The sequence below is a fragment of the Alosa sapidissima genome, chromosome 1, assembly GCF_018492685.1.
Source record: "Alosa sapidissima isolate fAloSap1 chromosome 1, fAloSap1.pri, whole genome shotgun sequence".
In the NCBI taxonomy this organism is placed as follows: domain Eukaryota; kingdom Metazoa; phylum Chordata; class Actinopteri; order Clupeiformes; family Clupeidae; genus Alosa; species Alosa sapidissima.
The window spans coordinates 8,340,110-8,366,223 of NC_055957.1; the positions used below are offsets into that span (position 1 = coordinate 8,340,110).

Here is a 26,114-nt window from a genome sequence, read left to right on the forward strand (position 1 = left end):
TGAACACATTTGATTAATTGTATGTTAGAATGACAACTAAATAGTTAGTTCTTTATTTAAGTAATATGAATGAACTTACCATTTTTGCAGTTAATTTATGTAGTGAACGCACACGTGCCCTCAGATCGTCGACAGGGCAAGTGGTCCAACTTTGTTTTCGTTCCCCGCTGACTGCCACCCTCAGATACTTTCGTTCCGGAATAGAGGCGAGGAGCTGCATTCACGAACACATGTGGATGGATGTACTTTGTTTAAATATACAAAATACATACATTTACCCATCAAATGTTGGATTTCCGTCAAGTCTAAACGTAGCATTATAGCCCCCTGAATGTTGGTCGGTTAAGCATGCGTATGGCTGGCATACAGACTATTTAAATGTGATCTGATCTGAGACAAACGTTAAAGGAATATTAGCCATTTAGTTTCGCTTAGTTTATATAGTTAATTAATTAGAGAGATACGGGTGAGAAAGAAAGGGATGTAGGGTGTGTCTACACGCGTCTGTGATTGTTTTCTCGACGGGTGAGTGTTTGGATGTCGTACCCTGCTCTATGTGAAAGTCTTCCACAAGCAGAGGGAGCTACTGCTTTCTCCTCACGCCTCCTTTCGCCACCGGGGAGCCGTCTTTGCGCACATATCCTTGTTTTTGCATTTCAATCACTGAAGGAAAAATAACAAGTAACCTAGCTCGGTGCTGCACCAAACACCTGACAGACAAGCTTTAGGTACAATCTGATCATAGAACAGAGACTGTCAAGTATTTTTAACCCAGAGAAAGAAGCGGCTAGCTGTGTTTTAACCGAAGGCTTCGTGTATGCCGCAGCTGTGCGACTGTCTGTGCGGTTGGTAAAGCGACTATATGTGATGGACCGGAGCCCGTTTCATCGCCACAGCATTACGGATCAGGTATTCAGTTTGTAGGAAAAGCGATGGAATGGTGGTGCAAGCCAATGCGTTCAGTGTCCACGGCCTGAAGAGAAATAATACAATGGAGATTCATCCAATGTAAGTCTCTCTCTCTCTCTCTTTCTTTCTCTCTCTCTCTCTCTCTCTTTCTTTCTCTCTCTCTCTCTCTCTCTCTTTCTCTCTGTGTGTCTCTCTCTTTCTGTTTCTCTCTGTGTCTCTCTCTACCTCTCCCCCCCACACATACGCACACTTATCAGGCCAATTATAAGATTGTTCATGTTATGGATATTTGTATGGGATAATGTGACACACTTGTGCGATGCTAATTTACGTGGGTGTGGGTGGAGGTGGGGGAACTGTATATCCATGACCACATCTTACATGCTGTCTCACTGACAACCATCGAAAATACTCCTGAATGTGGCAGGGATGAATGCGCTGTGTAACTGAACGCTATTAGCAATTAACACACTGTCGCATGCACAAAGCCAGCCTAAATGCCAGCCATTTCCAAGACAGGCATAGGTCATAATTAGTTGTTATTCGATAGAAGGATAAAATATTTCTAAACCCCCGTAGCTTTATTTTGAATGTCCATTAGCCTACATGCAGCCATATGCCTCATGGAACTCTTAACTTGATTAGGCAACCCAATGGAAACAAAGAGGCTACTAAACAAAAACCTACATCTCACACATCCATCCCTTCTCTGCTCATTCCACATGACCCCCAAAAAACTTAGGGGTTATGACCAACATTGCTATGAGAACACCAAGGGTGAAAGTTATTGATTGTGATGATAAACCATTTTTAAACAAGTTTATCACAAAGTAAACCTGTGCACCACAGGTTGGGGTGCTGCTTTGACAGTTTTTGAAATCCACACTCAGTCAGAAATGTCAGTAGTGTATGTAGGCTACAAGTTTGTCAACTGATGTGTATGTTTCACAGATGCACCAAGCTATGTGCACACAAACCCCAGGAGCTGAAGGATGACCTCTCAGAGAAACAGTGCCCTATCACCATAAACCCACGCCACATGAAAAAAGCCTTTCGTGTTATGAATGAACTTCGCAGGTACACAACCCCCCACCCCTGACTCGCATATAAAGAAACACAAACACAGAAGTTACACATGAAAATGACCCACAAAATGCCATGCTTTTACTTTTCATATTTCCCATGTAAATTAACCAGCAATTATAGTCTATATGTAGAAACTTTCAGATTGAGATAATCACCATTTCTTATAACTGTTCTATTAATAAAATGTTAATGAAGTTATTATCCTGTTGTCATTATTTTACTTTTGCAAACTCTTTCACATTCTATCTGTAAGTTTGACAGTATTCTGTAGCAAATGTGTTGGGTTTTAGCCTTATAATCTTGTGATTGGGCTAGCATCAACTGCACAACTGGCTTCCTGCTTTTTCACCAAGTTGATTTTTGCATGAAGTAGAAGCATGCTTCAGAATATTGGACTAATCAAGGTATGTACATTGGTTAAGATGTAAAATATAGTTTACTTTTTCTTTATTGTCCCTTGTATTCAACAAAAATGTCCATATTACTAAAGCCAAAGGAACCCCATGTCTTTGCATGTCCCCCACCCATACATCAGACAATTTTCCAGTATCCTTGATCCAAACACTCCAAACTATGTCATAGTTTTAAAACTTTTTAAGTCATTCACAATTCAGTGTCTGCAGACCTTTGCTAATTTTACCCTGTTAGTATGTCACAGTTCCAACCATGGGTTATCATTGCACTCTCTGCCCAAGGCCAGCATCCCAGAATCACCTCATAAGTGCCACATACAACACTGATATTTGGCTTGTGGTATTTGAGGAAGGAGCTGATGACCTGTTTGTCATAGTGCAGGGTCTAGCGTAGCCTATTTCTCCTCTGAGACATGGACGCACCTGCGTCCCACTGCTTCTGTTCTAGTCCTGTGGAGATGCAGTTTCTTGCCCAGTCTCTTGGTAGTCTCCTTTATAAAATAGCTTTTGTTTTTGCAACATAGACTCAATAGACTCAGAGGTTTTTTGGAGTAACCTATTTTTTGGCCTTTTTTTAACCAAGAATTTAAGGAATTCTAGTAATGTGTAACCCTAGGACAAGCTAACATGAACAGAACAAATCAGTAGTACTAAAGGTATTGCTCCTGGAAATGGCATTTGGAGTTAAAACTAAACAATTAATAATAAATCAGTGATTTTAGTAATATTGGCCATTTGGTTACACAAGCAATATCTTTGCTCTGTAAATCCGTTAACCATTTTCCACCATGATGGTAAATAAAAATATGTACACACGACATGTGATGAGTGGGCGATGGTAAACATTAACATTGGAGTGCTTTATTGGTCTCCTCCAGAAATACTGCCAGTGTGATCTGTCTGTCGGTTCTAACCCCCCCCCCCCCTGTGGTTGTTGTCTCCTACTTGTAGTCAGAACCTCCTGTGTGATGTGGTGATAGTGGCTGAGGACGTGGAAATCTCTGCTCACAGGGTGGTGCTGGCTGCCGGGAGTCCATACTTCCATGCCATGTTCACAGGTCAGACACCGCTGTCCTCTGCTCGGACCACACCGTGGCCACACTATGACAACGTATGCGCACGTGCTCCAGGGTTGTGCTTGTGTGTTTCAGGAGAGATGAGCGAGAGCAAGCAGAAGCGCGTGCGCATTAAGGAGATGGATGGCTGGACGTTGGGCATGCTCATAGACTATGTTTACACCGCAGAGATCCAGGTCACAGAGGAGAATGTACAGGTGCACCATCACGCATGACACACGCAGACAGTTTGCAAACTCTCCTGTATGTTTCTTTTCCCGGTAGTGTTGCCTAGTGAGCTGTGTTTCTTTTCCCGGTAGTGTTGCCATAGTGAGCGGTGTTCACTTGCTGTTCCTTCTGTGCTGTTGCCATAGTGAGCTGTGTTCACTTGCTGTTCCTCCTGTGCAGGTGCTGTTGCCGGCTGCTGGCCTGCTGCAGTTGTCTGATGTGAAGAAAGCGTGCGGTGAGTTCCTGAGCTCACAGCTCCACCCGACCAACTGCCTGGGCATCAGGGCCTTCGCTGATCTACACGCCTGCGCTGATCTGCTCACACAGGCCAACACATACGCCGGTAGGTGTGTGTGTGTGTGTGTGTGTGTGTGTGTGTGTGTGTGTGTGTGTGTGTGTGTCACACAGAATGGGAGAAGGAAAGACGAAGGGAACATAAGGAAGAAAGTGGACATATGCAATTCTATATGTGTAAGCAGAGGTGTTTCTTAACTGGTGGGTCGCGGAACCGTTCTGGGTGGGTCGTGGAGCTTGTGGTTAAAATAAATAAATAAATCAGCCATTTAAAAAGCTACCTTATCAGATCTAATATTGGACCTTTATTTTAATAGACTTTATTTGTATGTCAGTCAACGCAAGTAGGCTATGACCCTAAATATTTGAAGTAGGATATGGATTCACTTAAATTGAGACAAAATGGGACAGAAACCCGAGTGTGTGGTGTTCACTGACTTGCTGGCACATGAGGGAAAATGCCACATAACAAAGCCCCCCTGTCACCCATGTAGTTTACTATATTCACTTGATATGGGTAAAAAAATACATGGGTCGCGACTTAATGAACATGGGAAATTGTGGGTCCCAAAGCCAGTCCTGTTAAGAACCACTGCCATAGACTGAGAGAGACTCTGTGTGTAGAGTACCGGTAATAGGTATGAATGTGTTTCTTCTATTGGCCGTGACCTGTGAGTTTTGACCTTCTTTTCTTTTCTTACTCTAGTAGAGGCAGTTATCCCCCAGAGTTTCCATAGCAACAACCAATTCTTCCATGTTTTCATTCTTCTGCTTCTCCTGTGTTTAGTCTTGTTGACAGAAGCTAAACAGAAACAAAGTTATTGTTTTGTGGATCTAAGTCTTCCATTCCCCACTCTTTCTTCAGTAAAACCAGTCAAGCCCAATGCCTGACTTTTGAAATCTGTCTTCCTGTGCCTACAGAACAGCATTTCTCTGAGGTAGTTCACTGTGAGGAGTTTCTTAACCTGGGGATGGACCAGGTGTGCAGTCTCATCGCCAGCGATAAACTCACCATTCCCTCTGAGGAGAAGGTACCAGCACTCACCATGCACTGCTCACATCAACAGCTCACATGCACTGCTCACATCAACAGCTCACCATGCACTGCTCACATCAACAGCTCACATGCAGGCCAACCATGCACTGTTCACATCAACAGCTCACCATGCACTGCTCACATCAACAGCTCACCATGCACTGTTCACATCAACAGCTCACCATGCACTGCTCACATCAACAGCTCACATGCAGGCCAACCATGACAGGCTTGCATGAGTCACATGTTGTTGATGTTTGGTATCTGAGCCCTGTCAGGCTTGTCTGCTTTTAGGTTTTGGAACTTGTCTGTGCATGTGCAAGGTGTATTGTTTGTGCGATGTAGCTGTCATTGGTTCTGCAATGAAACACATATGGACAGCAGCTCCAACTGTCCTGGGTGTATATGCAAGTTCTGGGGTACATTGAGCATGCACATATTGGCAGCTCTTGACCTCTCATAATCCAGACTGGTCAGAACTGTTGTTACAGTAACACAGTAATTTAATTGTTGTCAAGGCAACAGCCAGGTTACTATCGCTGTGAAGGACTTGGGAAAGTGTTGCTATGACAACCGGCAGCCCGTTTTTTTAGGTAGTGTTAAGAATTGTCCCTGTAGCATGACTGCGTGTGTTTGTTGATCTTTTTTCTTCGCAGACATTTTTGTTTGTGTATCTTGTTTGTGTGCGAGTTGATAACATTTTTAAGCCATTATATTAAATTGGATTTTAATGTTCCTGTTCTTATAACTCTGATACTTTAAATGCTGATTCATACACAAATTGAAGAATCTCTCTCTCTCTCTCTCTCTCTCGCTAACTCTCTCGCTCTCGCTGTGTGTGTGTGAATATAGGTGTTTGAGGCTGTCATAGCTTGGGTGACTCACGATAAGGATGTTAGGCAGGAGCACATGGCTCATCTGATGGAACATGTTCGGCTGCCACTGCTCTCTAAAGAGTACCTGGTGCAGGTAAGTTTTGGGCATAAATCCAACAAGAAATATCAGTGATTAGACATACTCTACAGCTCTTCTGTCTGCAATATTATTGTCTGTGGAATTATCAGCCCAATTCATTGAAAATTGGAAAAACTTTACATGCATAATCTGCCAAAATTGTTTTAATAAAGCAAAATGCCTATTATAATCTGAATTATCACAAACATGACTTTCTATCAGTGCATCCACATTACACCACAGCCATATGAGGTGGCCCCAAAGTGGCCAAATACGTATGTGTAGCGTCTTAAAGGCCCCACGTGAACCATTGTGTGCATTTGTGTTTGGACTGCATTGCAGAGAGTGGAGGAGGAGAGCCTTGTTAAGAACAGCAGCGCATGTAAAGACTACCTGATTGAGGCCATGAAGTACCACCTGTTGCCAGCAGACCAGAGATCCATGATGAAGACCATTAGAACTCGCATGAGGACACCGGTCAGCTACCCCAAGGTGTGTCTGAGTGCACTGCTGCATCTTTGGGTTCCTATGATGGGACTATGTTGTGTTCTCTAGATGAATATATCTCTGTGTGTGTGTGTGTGTTGGGTTTTATAGGTGATGGTGGTGGTGGGGGGGCAGGCTCCTAAAGCCATTCGCAGTGTGGAGTGTTATGACTTTGAAGAGGATCGCTGGTACCAGGTGGCTGAGCTTCCATCCAGAAGATGTCGAGCAGGTGAACAACACATGGACACACACACACACACACACACACACAAACAGATTTGGAAGGGAACTAAGTCTGAAATGGCTATCCACAGGCAAGACTGCACTCCTTCATCTCAAATGTCTTTCTTTTCTCTCGCTCTCTCTCTCTCACCATGTGCGTGTGTGTGTGTGTGTGTAGGGGTGGTGTATATGGGGGGCATGGTGTATGCTGTGGGGGGCTTTAATGGCTCTCTGCGGGTGCGCACCGTGGACTCGTATGACCCAGTGAAGGATGAGTGGTGCTGTGTCAGCAGCATGCAGGACCGCCGCTCAACACTAGGGGCAGCAGTGCTCAACGGCCTACTGTATGCTGTTGGGGGGTTTGATGGAAGCACAGGTACACAAATTATGTAAATAATATAATACACATTCATAGCCATAGGAGCTGAGAAGGCGTTTAGAGTCTAAATGATGTACTTTACTCTAACTAAGACTTTAAAAGGTCTTAAGACATTTCTTTTTAGCAAAGATTTTGGTCCCCTTTAGATGCTTTTTTAAAACCTTTTCTTTTTTTCTTTTTCCTCAAACTGCTCACATTTTTTGTGTGTTTTTAACCTGTAGCACTTTGAGATCTTCTGTATGATGAAAAGTGCATTATAAATAAAATGTAATATTATTTATTATTATTACTCACACATTCAGCATTCCCAACATTTATAGAGAGAAAGACTGTGGTGACAAGTGCTGCTGCTGATGGTGGCGGTGCTGATGGTTTATGCTGCTGCCTTCCACAGGTTTGGCCACTGTTGAGGCCTATAATGCTAAAGCCAATGAGTGGTTCCACATCCAGCCCATGAACACACGCAGGAGCAGTGTTGGCGTGGGAGTCGTTGGAGGTATGAGTGTACACACACACACACACACACAGTGGTCTTTTAGTGGAATCACTAAAATGTTTGCCAGGTGCAATACTTTAGTTAAGTTTAGTGAAGTTAAAGTTAGTGGATATAGGGCCAGATGTACGTACATTTGCGAACATGGCGTTATCAGCGCCATGGACAAACCACAGATGGCGAACGCTGTGATACCCAAGTGTTCGTGGTATTTATCAAACTTTCACTTCATCGGGTAATCTGCGCCTTTCTCCGCCCCCTACCGCAGTTACGTACGTCCACAACTGAACGGCATAGCCTACATACAAGCACAGTTGAATGAAGTTAACTGATGACAATATTAAAAAGAATCAAACGTTTAGCGATCATGAAATAATACAATACATGAGATGTCAACAGAAGATGTCAACAAGCAGGGAGATAATGACGATCAGTAGTTCTACTCAAGCTACTTGTGCACGTAGGCTATGGAATATTGGTCAAATCTAGCAAGTAGGAAAGTTTAAGTGGATGACGTGAAAGTGAAAGTAAGACATTCGAAAGGCCAACGAAAGTTAAGGTTGCTTTTGATGTAGTACAAAGACGCAAAACTGGTGGTCTAAATAGCGATTCTGTTGTCTTTGAAAGGTTTTCTTATTGACGCATTTAGCCGCAATTTGGATTAACACCTGCTTTTACAAGGCGGAAATATTTAGGAGCAGAATAGATGTGCGCTTTCGCGGGCAGTTTTTGTACATACTGCGGAATACATAATTAGGCGCTCTTTACGCTTCCCCTCTCATCTCTTTACGCCAAACTCGCACTTTCCCCTTGACCCTCCATATGAATGCATATGCATGACACGGAAAAGCGCAATTTGCCATTTTCATCTCCTGCGACAGGCAGTCTGCGCTTTTACCTCAGTGCGGCCTGTTTGTACATACCTTGCCATGACTTTTATGCAGACATTACGAAACAAATACGCCTAAAGTGGGTGCAAAAGCGTTAGTACATCTGGGGCCGTATTCACAAGGCCTTTTATCTTACCACTAGGAGTACTCCTAAATCGCTCTAAAAGATTTTAGCTAGGAGTTTTCTCTTAAAAGTTATTCACAAAGCCTTTCAGACCTAACCTGACTCTCTCGCCAGATGAATTTCGTTCCGCCTAGCTCCACTCACATCCATCTGGGATCGGTTCCGTTGAGAGTGATTTCAGCACGAGATTGTATGGTAGAGCCAATCAGGACGCAGGGCGGGAGTTTCATAGATGTGACGTAGCGTAGAAGCGACTGGGAGACCGTTCTCAGTGTCACGGGTTGGCTTCGATGTGAGTGGTTGAAGTAGCACGTCAATAGATGACGGACAAGTGGCTTATCCAATCTTATGCAAGGATTTTTTTAATAAGGCCCAGCCTTCTGAAGCACCACTCCAATGGATCGATCCCAGATGGATGAGTGGAGCTAGGCGGAACGAAATTCATCTGGCGAGAGTCAGGTTATTTCAGACCTACTCTTAGTAAGGAAAAATGACAACTTCTAAACTAAGAGTGAGTCTTCGTTGCTATGGATGACGTCATTACTCATGCACGAGCTTGACTGAAGTGATCACCTTGATTGGCTGAATGATTCCAAACACCTCCCTTACGATGATGAGTGACAGGTGACAGGTCTGAGAATAGGTGCACTACACAAGTAGTGCGAAGGACGGAAGATGATGAATGAACTGAACTGAATAAAAAGGTCTAGCCTAAATGAATAAAGAGTAAGGCAAAACAAATAGCCTATAGCCTAATGAAACATGCGGATTGATGCAGTATCTTTGCAACATAAACCTGTCACCATAGCCTATGCCTACATATGCAAAGAGAACATTTCAATTTGATTTACAATGAAACGTTACATTTAATTTAAATGTTGACAATGAGTAGTTTTGGTTGTTGGTGGCGTTATTGCATCCCTTTTATGCCTACAATGCAAAATTGTTCCCTCGCGATTGGAAGCTCCTAGCCGCATACGCATTTCAAAACATCGCAACGTGAAATGCCACAAAAAGGGTTTGTGAATAGGTCTTAGTGAGTTAGGAGTCCTCTCGACTTCTTTTAAGGCTGTCCCAGACAAAATGCTTTGTGAATTACTTTTAGTGAAAAAAATTAGGAGTCCTAAAGTTAGGAGTGACACGCCCATTATTATTAGGAGTTGCTCCTTAATTCGCCAGTTAGGAGCTACTTTTAGCCTTACAATTCTTTGTGAATACGGCCCCTGGTCCATAGTGTTCTTAGATTTGTTTTTATTTTATTTGTATTGCGTTTTGCTGTGATGGCGATGGTCGCCTACGTAGTTACCCGCTTCACCACACAACACCTCCCTTCGCTCCGGATGCATCTCTCATCGCAATAGACTGATGCAACCAATTGGACTAGTTTAACATGGATTTTTTTCTATCAGTTTCTTTTTTTTTTATTTTTTATTTTTTATGTTTTACTTTTTATTATTTGTTAATTTGTTTGTTGTATTTCTTGTTGTCACGGGTACGCTGGCGACTACGTAGCTCCGTCCGCCATCTTTTGTCTTGTGTGTGGAGCACTTTGAGTTGTGCATGAAAAATGTGCTATATAAATAAAATACTTACTTTTTTTTATCAAAAAGTACCAAACAGATCTTGTAGGCCTTGTACTTTAATGTTTTCCATGACTCGTATGTCCATGTTTCTATTAGGTGCACACCAGTTGTGAGAGTGTGCTGTTTTGTGTCTGGTCCAGGGGGGGATTTAAATACCAAGGGCCCTATCATGACATTCTAAAGTGCATCGTCACTCGTCAAAAGTCTATTCAAATTTAGTAGGATGTCCAGTTCACATTGGGAGGGGTTTTGTTATCAAAAGTGGAGCGCATGGCGTAACAAGGTGTTCCTAGGTCTTTTAATCAGTCATATGGGTGTGTTTGGGGCGTAACATCATTTTAAACCAATGAGAATGACCTCTGTCATTCCCTTTAACGGCGCAACGCGCGATATGTCAAATAAATGCATCGGTATTTTGGCATTCAACGGCGCATTTGAAGGAGGCTGCTTGCGAGACCGTATGAAATAGTCATTCTTAAACCATGCATTACTAAAACCTAGCATTACTAAAACCTAGCATAGCCTTCACGCATTTGCACTCGTCTATTATTTGAACTCATTGGCAAAGTGAAACTAACTTCACCAAGGTGTCAGTCAACGAAGACAGTTATATGCAGTTACTTTCACTATTGACTGACAATGGGTTACCATCGAAAACATAGGCTGGAAAAAGCAACACTTACCCTAATATTGCTCAAATGACTGAATAAAACAACATTTATCCTGCAGAGGAGTTGCTTATATCTCGTGACAGTGCGTCTTCAGCTGTGCTCCATACGTGTCTCTCGCCTCTCCCCTAATCACTTTTAACCGTCATTACCAATTTGCAAATGATGGTGAATAACTACTCATCATGAGATGTACAGTATTTCGTAATATCTTTATTCTAATTATGTTTCCCATTGTAATCGTGCAATTTGTAATGCTTTGCATGGACGTGCGCTGGTGTGCGTTCATGAATGATAGAAGGATGGTGCGTGCACCTGCCAATATGACTGGTGACATGCGCTCTTAAAATAGCATTTGAACAACTCGCCATTGACTTCTGACCAGGTTTAGGTGGTGTATGATAGCGATTTTTAGACAACGCGCTAGTCCCCTCTCTAGGTTAATTGCCACACCCCTGGGCGCAATGTTTAAAAAATAAACGTGCAAAATAGCGAATTAAGCTTTGCGCGGGTGAATAACGAGCTTTACGCCATGCGCTGGAGCCCAAAATACAGCCCCAAGTGTTTGTCCGTCCCTGTCAAAGAGAGTTGTGACTTGCAGCTGACCGCAGCTCTTCACCATGCATCTGCATGGGCCTACACTGTGTGTTTGTGTCATTTCATTCCAGCTTGTTTTAATGCTGCTGTAAAATTTAGTAGTGTGTGTGTGTGTGTGTGTGTGTGTGTATGTGTATATATATATATATATATATATATATATATATGCCACCTCTGCTACTTTTACCATTGCCACCTTCAATGTCTGTCCACCTGTCTATTTATTTATGTTTTATACTTGAATGTGCAAACGTTGTGTTTTTGGCAGGAATCCTGTATGCTATTGGAGGTTATGATGGAGCAACGCGCCAATGCCTGAGTACTGTAGAGGCCTACAACCCAAACACTAATGAGTGGACATACATGGCAGAGATGGGCACTCGCCGCAGTGGCGCAGGTAGCACTCTCTGTCTCCCTGTCTATCTCTCTCTCTCTGTCTCCCTGTCTATCTCTCTCTCTCTGTCTCCCTGTCTATCTCTCTCTCTCTCTGTCTCCCTGTCTATCTCTATCTCTCTGTCTCCCTGTCTATCTCTCTCTCTCTGTCTGTCTTTTTTCTCTCCAGTTCAATGGAACATTGTGCCCACGGGCGTGCCAATTAAAAAATAGGTGTGGTCAGGCACATGATCCAAAAATTGCTATCTTAACCCCACTAAAAATCACTACATCACTGACCAAGAAAAACCTTACGATATGTAAGCAGCCCTTAGCAACAAGTCCCAGGAAATGACTCATCTGCAGGAGGAATACCTTTGTATTTTTGTATTCAGTCATTCAAACATTATTGGGGAAAGTTCATCAAAAAAGAATTGGAACAAAATCCAGGTCCAGGCACTCAGTGGGATGCAATTATTGTTGCTTTTTTCCATTGCAACCCCTTGTCAGTCAATAATGAAAGAAAAATAGCTACACATAAACCTGTGTTGTCATTGCCTATGAGACCACGGTTGTTATTTTGGATGAGTTCAAATAAGAGGCGAGTGCAGGAGCATGTAAGCTATACTCTGCTAGTCACACGTTTTACAATTACAATTAAATCATTACAATCCTTGTACTGAGACTATTACAATGATACCAAACATGAGTACATTTACATTTCATGACGTACAGTATGGATTCAGTATAGCAAGGTAATATCCTTTGACTTGTGGATCTGATAGCCCTTGGAACCAGTACATTAGCATTTCATTGGTGGAGGGGAGGGTGTCTGTGTTTAATACCAAGAGGGGCCACATGGCTAACTAAAACTAATAATTTTAACCCTAAAATTATTGCTATCAATTCTGGTGTTGCATACAGGCAGATTCCTTCAGATGCACTGACTGTTAAAATACCAGCACGCTGTTTGATGTTGCACTCCTTGCTCTTAAAGGGAATGACAGATGTCACTCTCATTGAATGTTACGCCCAAAACACACCCATAACTCACCCATAACTGATTAAGAAACATAAGAACAACCCTTTTGAACAATGCCTGGCAAGCTTTTTACGCCATCAAGATACTGGACTGGATTTTGGACTATTTAAACTTCAGACCGTGCGTTTCAGATCGTTATAATAGGGCCCATATTCACAAACTCCCAAGACAGATCTGCTGTCTCTCTCACTTTATTTAAACAAACACAGAACAGCACACATGAGCAGTGTGTCTGCATACATGAGCAGTGTGTCTGCATACATGAGCAGTGTGTCTGCATACTGTATATGAATGTCAGAACAGCATACATGAGCAGTGTGTCTGCATACATGAGCAGTGTGTCTGCATACATGAGCAGTGTGTCTGCATACATGAGCAGTGTGTCTGCATACATTAGGGCAGCCGTGGCCCACTGGTTAGCACTCTGGACTTGTAACCGGAGGGTTGCCGGTTCGAGCCCCGACCAGTGGGCCACGGTTGAAGTGCCCTTGAGCAAGGCACCTAACCCCTCACTGCTCCCTGAGCGCCGCCGTTGAAGCAGGCAGCTCACTGCGCCGGGATTAGTGTGTGCTTCACCTCACTGTGTGTTCACTGTGTGCTGTTTGTGTTTCACTAATTCACCGATTGGGTTAAATGCAGAGACCAAATTTCCCTCACGGGATCAAACAAGTATATATACTATACTACTATACTATACATGGGCGGTGTGTCTGCATACTGCATATGAGTGTGTGTGTATGTGTGTGCAGGTGTGGGCGTGTTGAAGGGTTTACTGTATGCAGTTGGTGGACATGACGGGCCACTGGTGCGTAAGAGCTGTGAGGTGTATGACCCTGCCAACAACATCTGGAAACAGGTGGCAGACATGAACATGTGCCGCAGGAACGCAGGTAAGATACACACTTGTGACACACACACACAGTGGCATAGACATACACACACACAGTGGCTTAGACATACACACTTACAGTGGCTTAGAGTTTCTTAACCAGATATTGTACCAGTTCAGTTCACTTGCTACTTGGCTCAATGAAAGTGTACAGTGTCTTTCTAATCTCTTGACGGTGTGTGTGTTCAGGAGTGTGTGCTGTGAATAATGTGCTGTACGTGGTGGGCGGAGATGATGGCTCGTGTAACCTGGCCTCTGTGGAGTTTTACAACCCCAGCACTGACAAATGGACCCTGCTGCCCACCGGCATGAGCACTGGACGCAGCTATGCTGGTGAGAGAGGGACAGACTTATACCATATAGACAGCCAGGGGAAGGTGGGATTAAGAATTTTTGTTCAGATTAAAATACTTATCACATATCTATATCCCCCGTGTGTGTGCGTGTTGTGTGTGTGTTGTGTGTGTTGTGTGTGTTGTGTGTGTTGTGTGTGTGTGTGTGTGTGTGTGTGTGTGCGTGTGCTTTAGGTGTGTCGGTGATCGATAAGCCCTTGTGAAGCAGCTGACGTGTGCTGCTGGTACTGTACTCACTCAGTTTGGCTGAGGTTCACTTGGGGGCTGTAACTTCCTCTGGGAGCTGCTTCAACAGAAGGCTGTGCAGAGATGACTTCTCTCTCTCTCTCTCTCTCTCTCTCTCTCTCTCTCTCTCTCTCTCTCTCTCTCTCTCTCTCTCTCTCTCTCTCTCTCTCTCTCTCTCTCTCTCTCTCTCTCTCTCCCCTCCCTCCATCCCTCCCGTCTCTCTCCTTCTATCTTATTCTTTTTCTGCTTCAACATATCCCCATGTTCTAATGTTTTTTTTTACCTTGTCATTAATCCTGTTTCTATTCTTCTCACCTTTTCCTTTATTTATTTCCAGTTACTATCTGTTATGCTATGTCTTTCATTTCTCTCTTAAACTTGCTACTTCTCTCTGTTCTGTTCTCTATTCTCTCTCTCTGTTCTGTTCTGTTCTCTCTATTCTCTCTCTCTCTGTTCTGTTCTCTCTATTCTCTCTCTCTGTTCTGGGAGTGTTGATGAGGATTATTGCACTTAGCAGGAGGAGCACTAAAGAAGGAGTTCTGACAGGACAGGACTCTGTTGGTTGTTGAACATTTTCCTAATTGCAGATGAACTGTCACCTGAGCACACTGAGCCTCAAGACCGTAGAGACCCTAGTCTGTGGTCTTTGGTCATCTTTTTTGTGCAAGATCGATGGACGTGAAGGTCATTTTACTCAACGCTGATATATGATGCGTGTGTAATATAACGTGTAATCGAGCCGGATAACATTTGCACCAGTCAGATTCTGTATTTAACTGACACAACCGTTAAATAGGCAGGACACCACTGGACACTGATGTATACATGATGTAACATTTCTGTGTTGCTGTTGTGTTTGCCTCTGATTAAAAATAACCACTAGTGAAGGGGAATGAAACAGGCCAGCACATTTCCAGAGTTCGTTTGCCAAACATGACTGTCCTAGCAGGCCATAATGCAGAATGTCCTAGCCTATGCTCTGTTAGCTGTTTATGAGTATGCCCCCCCCCCCCTCCCTGCGCCTGTGCTGATGCTCCATTGGTGTTTTAAAAATGCAAATGTGTTTGGCGCATGCGGTAACTATGGGATACCTCCAGTTGTCCTGGATAGGAGATGCATCTGCATGGTCCTACACTGTGTGTTTGTGTAATTTCATTCCTACTTGTTTTAATGCTGCTGTAAAATCAGTGAAATTATGAATGTGATGTGAAGTATATGCCACCTCTGCTAAAAATGACCAAACTTCTATTAATGTCTTTCTTTCTTTATTGCCCTATTTCTTTCTTGTCTATTTATCTATTTATCTATCATTGATTTGTATTTTTTATGATAATTGGTATGATAATATAACTTGCAATTGTATGTTAGTGTATAAAGGAATGTTTGTGTTCTGCTTTTTGAATTGTTTCATAACTTGATTTTCTTTTTAAAATAATATTAATAAATACGCTTCTGGTAAACAGACCAGTCTGTGCAATTGAGACATTAAAACAAATTTTTGGATAAGATCATTAATATGAATATTAATTGCATTTAGTTAGTTTACCTAAAGGCCTAATTGAAGGTGGAGGGTATTGTGGATGTACTTGGACTACGGTTCAGAAGTTTGGAGTCACTTAGAAATTTCCATTCCACTCCATAGAATACCACAGAATACCAGCTGAAATCAGTTGCATTGTTTTTTTTAATCAGGACGGCAGTTTTCAGATTACATTATGTGCTTACATAATTGCAAATAGGTTCTCCAATATTTCTCAGTTAGTCTTTTAAAATGATATCAGATTAGTAAACAGAATGTGCCTTTGGAACGTTGGATTAATAGTTGCTAATAATGGGCAATGTAGATATTGCATTAAAGATCAGCCATTTCTTTCAGTATTTTACAACATTAATGATGAAAACAAGGACATTTATATATGACCCCAAACTTTTGCAGTGTAAATATAAGGATTTTCACGTGACCTCTTGATGTTGTTGTTTACAGTTAGAGTTACTTAAAATCTGATTGTGTAAACATGTTTTGTTGGGCTTGGAAAATGTTATTCAAGACTTTAAGAGGTTAATTTGTGTGAAAACGACATACACTTAGACCAAATTAATCCATTTTAATTCATAATTAATCATGAATTAATACATTAAAGCCATAGTGCTTAAGTGCCCTATGTCCTATTTTAGCCTAGTTAAATAGTTGATACAAGCCCATTATGTCAGTTAAGGTTGGGAAAGGCACAGAAAAGCGTCAGGCTACAGTGCAAGACACACCTCCAGCATACTCTAAAGCCCGCCTAAACCACACCATGGTCTTTCTCTACATTGCTCTATCGTAGCAGACTGCGCAGGTTATGAAAGATAAACTTATTCCTGATTGGCTGTTGCTCCAGCAACTCACCGTCTCACTATCATCACTCCATACAGCTCTCCAATCGACTTGCTGTCTTCGTTCCGTGACGCATGTCTCCTCCCACCTCGTCCAATCTCTTGCCTGGAAGTTATTCCTCATTAATCGCCCTGCATCTGTTGTTTTCAGGTAGGTGAAACTGCTGTGGTGAACAGGCTACCGGTAAGTACATTTTTCCTTTGGACATTATTATGGTGAATACGGATTTGGATAATGATGTCTGTCGGCTGTCGTATAGCCCTAAGCGTGTAGGCTACTTTCTGTGCGGAATTATGGCTTTTGCAGAACGAACGTTTTCTATTAGCGAAAGAATAAAGGAATGTAGGCAGTTATTGGTAGTCCAGGACAACACTTTCCATCTTAATTATTGATTTAACCTTATTATAATAATGCAATTAATGTGTTCATTTTAACCAAACACAGCAGTCCGTTACAAGAATCCAAATTGCCTATTCAATGTGAGTCTACTGGATTCAGGTGTTCACATAATAGGCTAGCCTTATACAACCCCAAAAGTTGGGACGTTGTGTAAAATGCAAATAAAATCATAATGTGATATTATACAAATCTCGTAAAAACATATTTAGTTGCAAAAAGGACATAGGCCTACAACATATCTAATGTTTCACTATTTCATGGAAAATATATGTTAATTTTGAAGTCGATGCCAGCAACATGTTTTTAAAAAGTTGGGACGGGAATTTTTACCACTGTTCTGCTTTACATTTAACCTAATTTTGTAAATGTTTAGGAACTGAGGAGACCAGTTGCTAGAGTTTTGAGAATGAAATGTTGTGCATTCCTGCCCGATATAGGATTTCAGTTGCTCACACGGGAGTGTCTCTGGTCGCAGTATGGGGTATTCTTAATCATGTTTTTCATTCCCTAATGCACCTAATTTGACAGTTCTGGACTGCAGACATGCTACTTTAGCACCTGGACTCTTATTCTATGGAACTATACTGTTTAAATATATGCAGAATTCATTTTGGCATTGTTTTCCTGAAATATTCCAGGCCTTCCCTGTAAAAGACATTGCCTGGTTGGCAGTATTTGCTCAAAACCTGTATACATCATCGCAGAATTGATTGTGCCTTGCCAGATGTGCAAGATGCCCTTGCTGTAGGCACTAATACACTTCCACACTGTCACAGATGTTGGATACTTGGATAGGTTGGATACTTGGATAGGCCCTCTCCTCTTTAGCCCAGATGAGTCCATGATTTCCAAAAATAATTGCAAATTTTGATTGGTCAAACCACAGGACCTTTTTCCACTTTCCCTCAGTCCATTTTAAAGAAGCTCAGGCAGATAAGACAGTGGTGTTTCTGTGTTTCTGTATTTGGCTGTTGTATGGTAAAGTTTAAAGCATTTCTGAATTTGGGTATCAACCTGTGCCCATAGACAATGGTTATCAGAAGTTTTCGTGAGCCCATCTAATGATTTTCTTTACAGTAGGTCTAGTTTTAATGCATTGCCATCTCAGGGCCAAAAGACCACGGCCATCCAATATTGTTTATCAGATCGCTCCCTTGTTTGCAAAGATTTCTCTGGAGTCTCTGAATATTTTAATGATATTATGAACTGTAGATGATGAAATCCCCAAATACTTCACAATTTCATGTTAAAGTGTAACCAAAATTGAATCCAAATTCAAAATGAACAATACATTTTCCATGAAATAGTCAAAGATGTCCTTTTCAACATTTGATATGTTTTGTCCTTTTTGCAGCTAAATATGAGTTTATGAGATTTGCAGATTATCACGTACTATTTTTATTTGCATTTTACTCAACGTCCCAACTATTTCTGATTTGGGGTTGTACATGAATGAGTGAGTAGGCCTAAGCTTAGTTGATTTACAACTTCTAGAGTACAGTGTAGAGCCCCACCTGGCTTTATTAGTGGATGCCAAATGCTCTGAACTATTCTAGCCTATATTATTGGATCTCAGAATACACTGAGCATGCTGTTTGGCCAGTACATTGGTTTGCATGTGCACCTGAAAGATCAGTGTGTTTTGAGTGAACATTAACTCCGCCTCTGTCCTCTAGGTTCATGTTCCTCAGTCATGGATGTGAATGGAAGTGTGACGGTCCTCTCCTCTGCTCTCCTGGCAGTGGACTATGTTGATTCAGTTCTGCCAGAGAATCCCCTGCAACAGCCACTGCAGCAAGCATGGAACCACATGCTGCAGAGCTACACCAAGTTCCAGATTGCTACCTGGGGCTCACTGGTTGTGCATGAATTCATCTATTTCTTCTTCTGCCTGCCTGGCTTCCTCTTCCAGTTCCTCCCCTTCATGCAGAAGTACAAGATTCAGGCGGTAAGCAGCGCTGCATGCACAGGACCAATCAGGCCCCCTGTCTCCCGTCTATGCCTCAAAACCAAATTCTTTGTATTTGTGAAATGACTCAGCCGATAGCTGATCCTGATTCAGATTCTGAACACCATAGAATACAGTATAACAGTGGTTTTCAAAGTGGGGGCCGCGAGAGGGTGCCAGGGGGGCCTCAGCAAGTTGGAGGGAAAAACAAAAGCAACAAATAAATACATTTGAAAAATTTCAAATATACCTATTACTATGAGGGTTGTTATACAATGCCATTTTAATAATGTGACGCATATCTGAACATTATATTTTCCATGATAATGACTGGGAATAATAGTCGTGATAGCTCTCATATAGCAGAAAGCCCCAAATACATTTTTTACGCACTGTATGCTCCATCGTGAAGTGCTTGTGGCTAAAATAATTATTAGGATTAGCTTAATGTATTTTTACATTTGCCGTAGTATTGTCGATGGGTTTAATAAGGGGGTCCTGGGCCAGAACCTAATGGTATTTGGGGGGCCTTGTTGTGGAAAAGTTTGGGAACCCCTGCAGTATAATACTGTAATGTGTATATATATAATAAAGTGACAGTTCAGCCTAAACATTTGTACACCAGAAATAATCACACACAATGGCATTCTGGACCTTCTGGACTTGAATGGACATAGAGATAATGTGCTGCTGAATCTGCTCGCTGTGTCATCCTTAATACAGGGGCTTTTTAGGAGTGTATAGCTTGACAACCTGCAGATGACATGGCTCTTTTATGGTTATGGTTATGGTTATGGATTTGGCAGACGCCTTTGTCCAAAGCGACACACAAATACAAAACAACATAATATTTAAAATTGAACAGGGAACAGATTATAATGTTGGTCCAATATAATAAGGAGAATAGTAATAATAAACAACAATATCAATTTAATCAATAGCCTAATAAAATAAGCAATGAAAATGAGGGGAAAAGCAATAATAAAACAATAATGACAAATCAACAAGGGTAATGTTGTAGAACAGAAACCACAAGCCAGCGGTACCACTACTGATTGCTTATAAAAGATTTATCTGTTTGTGTGCGTGCGTGTGTGTGTGTGTGTAGGATAAGCCCGAGACATGGGAGAAACAGTGGAGGTGTTTCAAAATGCTGCTCTTCAATCACTTCTGCATCCAGCTGCCTCTGATCTGTGGAACCTATTACTTCACTGAGTTCTTCAACATCCCTTATGACTGGGACACAATGCCCCGTTGGTGAGAGCGCGCACACATACACACACACACACACACACACACACACACAAAGGTATAAATCTTTTATCAGCAGTCAGTAGTGGTACCACTGGCTTGTGGTTTCTGATGTGGCTGCTTTCTGGTAATAACTGGTCAACTTTCTGGTTTTCACTATAGCACATGAATGTCGCTCATTGTATATTATGGCACTCCTGTGTGAACAAACACACTGCAGCAGCAACGCAACGGAGATGGGGCGCACCTGTGTCACCTAGAGTGAGATGAGGCGCTCATCATGTGATGTGACACCTAGAGTGAGATGAGATGCACATGTGATGTGTCACCTAGAGTGAGATGAGATGTACATGTGATGTGACACCTAGAGTGAGATGAGATGTACATGTGACACCTAGAGTGAGATGAGATGCACATGTGTCACCTAGAGTGAGATGAGACACACATGTGTCACCTAGAGTGAGATGAGACGCACATGTGACGCCTAGAGTGAGATGAGACGCACATGTGTCACCTAGAGTGAGATGAGACGCACATGTGATGTGACACCTAGAGTGAGATGAGACGCACATGTGATGTGACACCTAGAGTGAGATGAGACGCACATGTGACACCTAGAGTGAGATGAGATGCACATGTGATGTGACACCTAGAGTGAGATGAGACGCACATGTGACACCTAGAGTGAGATGAGACACACATGTCATCTAGAGTGAGATGAGACGCACATGTGATGTGACACCTAGAGTGCGAGAGTGCGCAAACTCATTTACAGAAACCTCAATAGTGACAACAGTGGTTTGGAGGAGGAGACAAATTGACTTGTCATTTAGAACCTTATTTAGTTCTAGTTTTCTATTTGTTCTGATTTGTTTTGTAGGCCTACTGCTATTGTAGGCTACATGAAAGTCTATGCTGAATGTCAGTTTTTACGGTTACAAAGGCAGTGTACAGCGGCCTCATGTACAAAACTTGCGTACGCACAAAAATGTTGCATGTCTTTCATGCTCACGGTCGGATGTATCAGGAGTGAAATGAAAGTGAGAGTGCGTTTCTCCCAGGTGTCTCCACGGCAACAATATCCCGTGTACGCACATTTCCAATGTGTATTGTCATTTGGCGACACTTAAGGCAATGCAGCGCAACATTAGCCTATTGATCACGAGACTAGGCCTTTATTTGTACAGTATATTGTGAAATGTGGGTTATTGAAAATGATAACAGTTTGAGTTACAGGCCCAGGTTTATAAATAACTGTGCATGCAACATGTGCAAACACTGCGCAATACAGCATAATGACAACTGTAGCCCTATAAGAGGATATCAAGAATTATAGGAATGTGAAGGCTATTTAGAGACAACGCCGAAATCTGCGATGAATGGGGTCGCCATTTGCTGGGATGTTTTTCCCTTCATATTTCCGATAGTTTTCATTTTTTTAGAAATAATTAGGCTTTTATGGGTTAAAGCAGGCTATTTACCACAGGGAATTTCTTGTCAACAGGGTTTTCCTTTGAGAAATGGCAGTAGCCTATGGAACAGGATCTTCCAAGTGTTCATCCAAACATCATCAATGTTAGGCTATAGCCTGACTAATAAGCGCGAGTTGTAGCTATTTCCCTTAGTGTAATTGACTGCACACTTTGACTTTACTCGAGTAAGCATTCGTTTTATTGTTGTCACACTTGTGTGCAAATTATTGGGATATCGCAATGTTGTGGCAATGTGGCCTAGATCAACTTTGTACTTCGGGTGCGCGATGCGTGGTCTCTTACTTGGACACGATTGATTTGATGACTTTTTAATTAATGCAGTTATTTTTTGATAGTCCAAATGCCCATCAAACCCGTTATGCAAACCCGGTCACCTACTGGCAGAATGACCAATACATCTGCTACGGTCTCTGACCCTAATAGCCACTACCACACTCCGACACTCCTACTGGTTTTTAGGTTATTAATTACAGATCATAAAGACGTAAGATTCTTGCCAGATCGTCGAATAAGAGCACTTTCACCTCGCATTCGCTTTTTTTTTAATTTGCTGATTTTAACTATTACATTTTGGAGCAGTGTGGTAAAGCTGTGTGGAATGCTGCGTATGCACAGTTTCATACATCAGATTGTTTTGTGAGTACGCTACTTCCCAGTTTTGCACATACGTAATGTTTTAGTATGAATTCCTTGAACAAAACCGCTAGCCTGACAAGCCAGATCCACATGAAAATGTAGGGTCTGGGCACTCACCGTTGGCAGTGCTGTTTGCAAGTGACCTCACTAGATTTAAACCTTAACTGCTCACTGCTGCTCTGAACAAAGAGGCCTTAAGTGACTCCTGAAGCTAATAATTGTGATTTGTGAGATTTGTGAGTGACTACTGAAGCTAATAACACTTGTGTCCTTTTCAACTCAGGCCGCTCCTCCTGGCCCAGTGTTTTGGCTGTGCTGTGATTGAAGACACCTGGCATTACTTCCTCCACCGAGCTTTGCATCATCGCAGAATCTACAAATACATCCATAAGGTCCACCATGAGTTTACTGTGAGTAAGAAACACACACACTCACACACACATACAGTGAGAAAGGGAAAGAGAGAGAGAGACAAAAACAAAAGTAATTGTAAAGGTGAAGTGGCAAAGTAATAGCATTTGAATAAACTAATGACAATTTACAACACTGATCCATGTGACTAAAAAGCCCATTACTGAATAACAGACAACAAAACATTGTTTATTCTGCAGTTCTTTCTAGACATGAATTTGACCTACCTGTATGGCCATTCTTGATGCAGCAGCACTGACCACAGCAAAGTTTTTCATTATATCATATTTGTCATAGATCATTGTTTAAGCAGTATGGCGCAAGTGAGAATGGTGTTGGTAGCAGATATCACCATGGCTGTGATTCAGCCGTAAGCATGAGGCAGGTGTGACACAGCATTTTAACTCTCTGTCTCTTTCTCTCTCTGTGTGTGTGTGTGTGTGTGTGTGTGTGTGTGTGTGTGTGTGTGTGTGTGTGTGTGTGTGTGTGTGTGTGTGTGTTCAGTCTCCCTTTGGAATGCAGGCTGAATATGCTCACCCTCTGGAGACTCTGATACTGGGGGCTGGATTCTTCATTGGCATCATGGTCTTCTGCAATCATGTGATACTGCTTTGGGCCTGGGTGACCTTCAGACTCTTGGAGACCATTGATGTGCACAGGTGTGTGTCTCTTTCTCTTCCTCTGCCTTATAAGGGATACCGCCATCTACTAGGGATGCGTGGGCAGCCTTATGACAGGCCGACCCGCGGATCGGGTGGCTGTGGATGAGATTTCCAGGTAAAATCGTGGGTTGCAGGTGGGTCGGGTCAAATTCGCTAGTGATGGTAATTTTGATACCACAGATGAATAGAGACCCAGTCAGACCAACAGTATGAAACATCAGGAACAGAGTTTATTTACAATGATGCGCATCAAGGGAGAGACAGCATGACTTCACCTAAAGATCCATCAGCTGCTCTAACTAGACAAGGAAATAGTTAGGGTTTAAGTATCCTTCCAGGCTGACAGGAGATGGCGTTGGTCATCCCATCCCACGTGGACTACACTGAATCAGACTCTGATTAGTGGCAACCTGGCAATCCGGAGCAGATAGCTACTGACGCAGCCATGCAGAACAGTGAAACACTGCAAAGTCATAATATTCCCGCTTATCTCTAAATACAGTCACACACAGATACACAGGGACAGTACAGATATCATACAGTCATTACATAGAATCATACTTTTATATGTCTCTATATCAATGCACATGCACACCAGAGTTGATTGGATACAAAAATACTCCATTGGAGGGGACAAAGCCTGTCCACACAGTAAAATGAAACAGTTGTTTCTAATTATCCAGATGATAGCCTAAATGAGCTTATATTTCATAGAACAATAAAGCGAGTTTTCCACGTATGTTACCACACTTCATAGGCATTTACTCTAGCCTGTAGGCTAATTAAGTTTAGTTTAATATTGTGCAGCCAAAATGATCCCAGTCTTATTAATTTGGGATTGCGTTTTCTGAGTGTCTTCTCTAAGTGGTATTCGGTAGCCTAGCTCTTGTTCAGGACCAGTTACACCATTGAAACTTATCTGATGGTCAGATCAGTCAGTAATATTGTCATGCTTGCGCAAGTTCACTGCGGAGAGCTGAGGTAAAAAAACTTAAGGCATGTATTTGAGTTTTGAGTGTGCGCACATTCACGCCTGCGCGTGTGTGTGTGTGTGGGGGGGGGGGGGGGTTGGGGGTTGCTTATGCTATTTTGTCTGGTTGGGCGGGGTGGATTGAATCTCCAAAATGTGTTGGGCGGTTGCGGGTCATAAAAAACCCTGACCCACGCTACCATCTACACTGTAGATGGATATTTCACTGCATGAAAAATGCATGCTGCCATCTTATGGTGACAGTTTTGTACTTTGCCCCACTTATGATACGAATAGGTACAAATAGTTTACACATCTATGCCATAAATATGTTCATTTTATTCTGGTTATTGTATGTATTGATTTACTCACTAGAACTTGTATTGTCAGATTATTCACCCCATGTATGTATGTGGAGGCATGATGTGTGTGTGTGTGTGTGTGTGTGTGTGTGTGTGTGTGTGTGTGTGTGTGTGCATGTTCTGTTCTGTTTGTAACAATGTCGTTCCTTTGCAGTGGTTATGACATTCCTCTGAACCCTCTGCACCTGATTCCATTCTATGCTGGGGCTCGTTTCCATGACTTCCATCACATGAACTTTGTGGGGAACTATGGGTCCACCTTCACCTGGTGGGACAAGCTGTTCAGCACAGATGCCCAGTTCCACAATCATCAGCAGAAACAGAAACAGCAGTGAGGACGGGGCAGTGGATGTGAGGGGGAAGATGACAATGACACAGTAAATGTGAGAGTGAGTGAGGGAATGAGTGAGTGAGCGATTATGTGAGTGGGTGACGTGTGAGTATGTTAGTGTGTGAGTGAGTAAACAAGTATGTGTGAGTGAATGGATATGTTTTGTGGGTGTATGAGTATATTAACAGAGAAGGTTCACAAATGCACATTTTTTATTATTGTGAGGCTTAACGGATCTATGGATTTGTGTGATCCTAACATACCTAACACACACACGCCATCTTCAGACCTCATAATAAACAAACAGAAATGCTTACTGCTGAGAAGCATGGACACAGAAGTTTGCAGTGGTGTGATTTCTGAGCACTTTACAAATAACCTGATTTTTTTGTTTCATATTTCCCCCCTTGATTAAATTTGTTTAGATTTTTTTCATGCATTGCCTTTTGTATTTGACTTCAGTTATGCCTCAATTTTTCAGAGGGAATGGTAGGCCCCACAACCTGTTTAAACCTGTACCCTAGGTCCTACCCCAACCCATGACTTTGTGAATGTGGACTGGTCACTTTCCTACCCAAAAGTTTAATTTTGTTTTATTGCCTTTAAATGAAAATAAAAACTTGGAACCCGTTTAAATCTTCTTTGTTTGCGTCCTATTTATGTTATACATCATTTGAGTTTTATGTCACATTATTTGTACAGAACTTGGATATAGTCTTGGTCAGTACATTTTACCATCAACACTGAAAACTAAACAAATTATTGAACGCCCACGCAACCATTTGTATAGTAGGCCTACTGCTGATTGTAATCTATTTTCCTGATGGCAGCCTACTACGCTACCTTTCAGTTTGTCTTTCCTCTGAGAACTATCTCGCCAAAGGCAAACCACGCCCCCGTGCAGTGTCACTCCTTGCGGGATCGCGCACTAGCAAGGATTTTAGCCAGTGGTGACGCGCTTCTGCAGTCGGCGTTG

The 26,114-nt window shown here is 42.2% G+C and overlaps 3 protein-coding genes across 4 annotated transcripts in view; 2 read left to right on the top strand and 1 right to left on the bottom strand.

The window, feature by feature from the left end:
* Nucleotides 1-468, bottom strand: part of tma16 (translation machinery associated 16 homolog) — a 3,648-nt gene extending 3,180 nt beyond the window's left edge. The window contains exon 1 of the mRNA XM_042084116.1: nt 80-468. Coding sequence (XP_041940050.1) covers nt 80-220 — 141 coding nt within the window. The 5' untranslated portion in view covers nt 221-468. The remainder of the gene's footprint in view (nt 1-79) is intronic.
* On the top strand, nt 460-15,054 carry klhl2 (kelch-like family member 2). Of its 2 annotated transcripts, none has more exons than XM_042081733.1 (15): nt 460-1,008; nt 1,861-1,986; nt 3,360-3,466; nt 3,560-3,681; nt 3,872-4,034; nt 4,907-5,016; nt 5,874-5,990; nt 6,318-6,467; nt 6,573-6,690; nt 6,862-7,059; nt 7,457-7,558; nt 11,686-11,814; nt 13,581-13,721; nt 13,910-14,053; nt 14,248-15,054. In XM_042081733.1, the coding sequence occupies exons 1-15, from the start codon at nt 938-940 to the stop codon at nt 14,274-14,276; spliced, it is 1,827 nt and encodes a 608-aa protein (XP_041937667.1). In that variant the 5' UTR covers nt 460-937; the 3' UTR covers nt 14,277-15,054. The 2 variants fall into 2 exon arrangements, with proteins under 2 accessions (XP_041937667.1, XP_041937675.1); XM_042081741.1 differs by lacking the exon at nt 460-1,008 and adding an exon at nt 2,311-2,399 and having other exon boundaries at nt 1,898-1,986.
* Nucleotides 15,055-16,748: 1,694 nt separating this feature from the next.
* Nucleotides 16,749-25,774, top strand: msmo1 (methylsterol monooxygenase 1). The gene is made up of 6 exons (XM_042084022.1): nt 16,749-16,858; nt 18,751-19,022; nt 20,131-20,279; nt 22,686-22,812; nt 23,318-23,472; nt 24,962-25,774. Exons 2-6 carry the CDS (start codon nt 18,768-18,770, stop codon nt 25,140-25,142), a joined length of 867 nt encoding a protein of 288 aa, XP_041939956.1. The 5' UTR covers nt 16,749-16,858; nt 18,751-18,767; the 3' UTR covers nt 25,143-25,774.
* The last annotated feature ends 340 nt before the right edge of the window (nt 25,775-26,114 follow it).

Excerpts from the sequence above, each read along its gene's own strand:
- klhl2 (XM_042081733.1), top strand. The coding sequence starts at position 938 with ATGGTGGTGCAAGCCAATGCGTTCAGTGTCCACGGCCTGAAGAGAAAT. Across the intron at positions 5,991-6,317 it reads CTAAAGAGTACCTGGTGCAG|AGAGTGGAGGAGGAGAGCCT; the intron begins GTAAGTTTTGGG and ends ACTGCATTGCAG. Across the intron at positions 6,691-6,861 it reads ATCCAGAAGATGTCGAGCAG|GGGTGGTGTATATGGGGGGC; the intron begins GTGAACAACACA and ends GTGTGTGTGTAG.
- msmo1 (XM_042084022.1), top strand. The coding sequence starts at position 18,768 with ATGGATGTGAATGGAAGTGTGACGGTCCTCTCCTCTGCTCTCCTGGCA. Across the intron at positions 19,023-20,130 it reads AGAAGTACAAGATTCAGGCG|GATAAGCCCGAGACATGGGA; the intron begins GTAAGCAGCGCT and ends GTGTGTGTGTAG. Across the intron at positions 23,473-24,961 it reads GAGACCATTGATGTGCACAG|TGGTTATGACATTCCTCTGA; the intron begins GTGTGTGTCTCT and ends GTTCCTTTGCAG.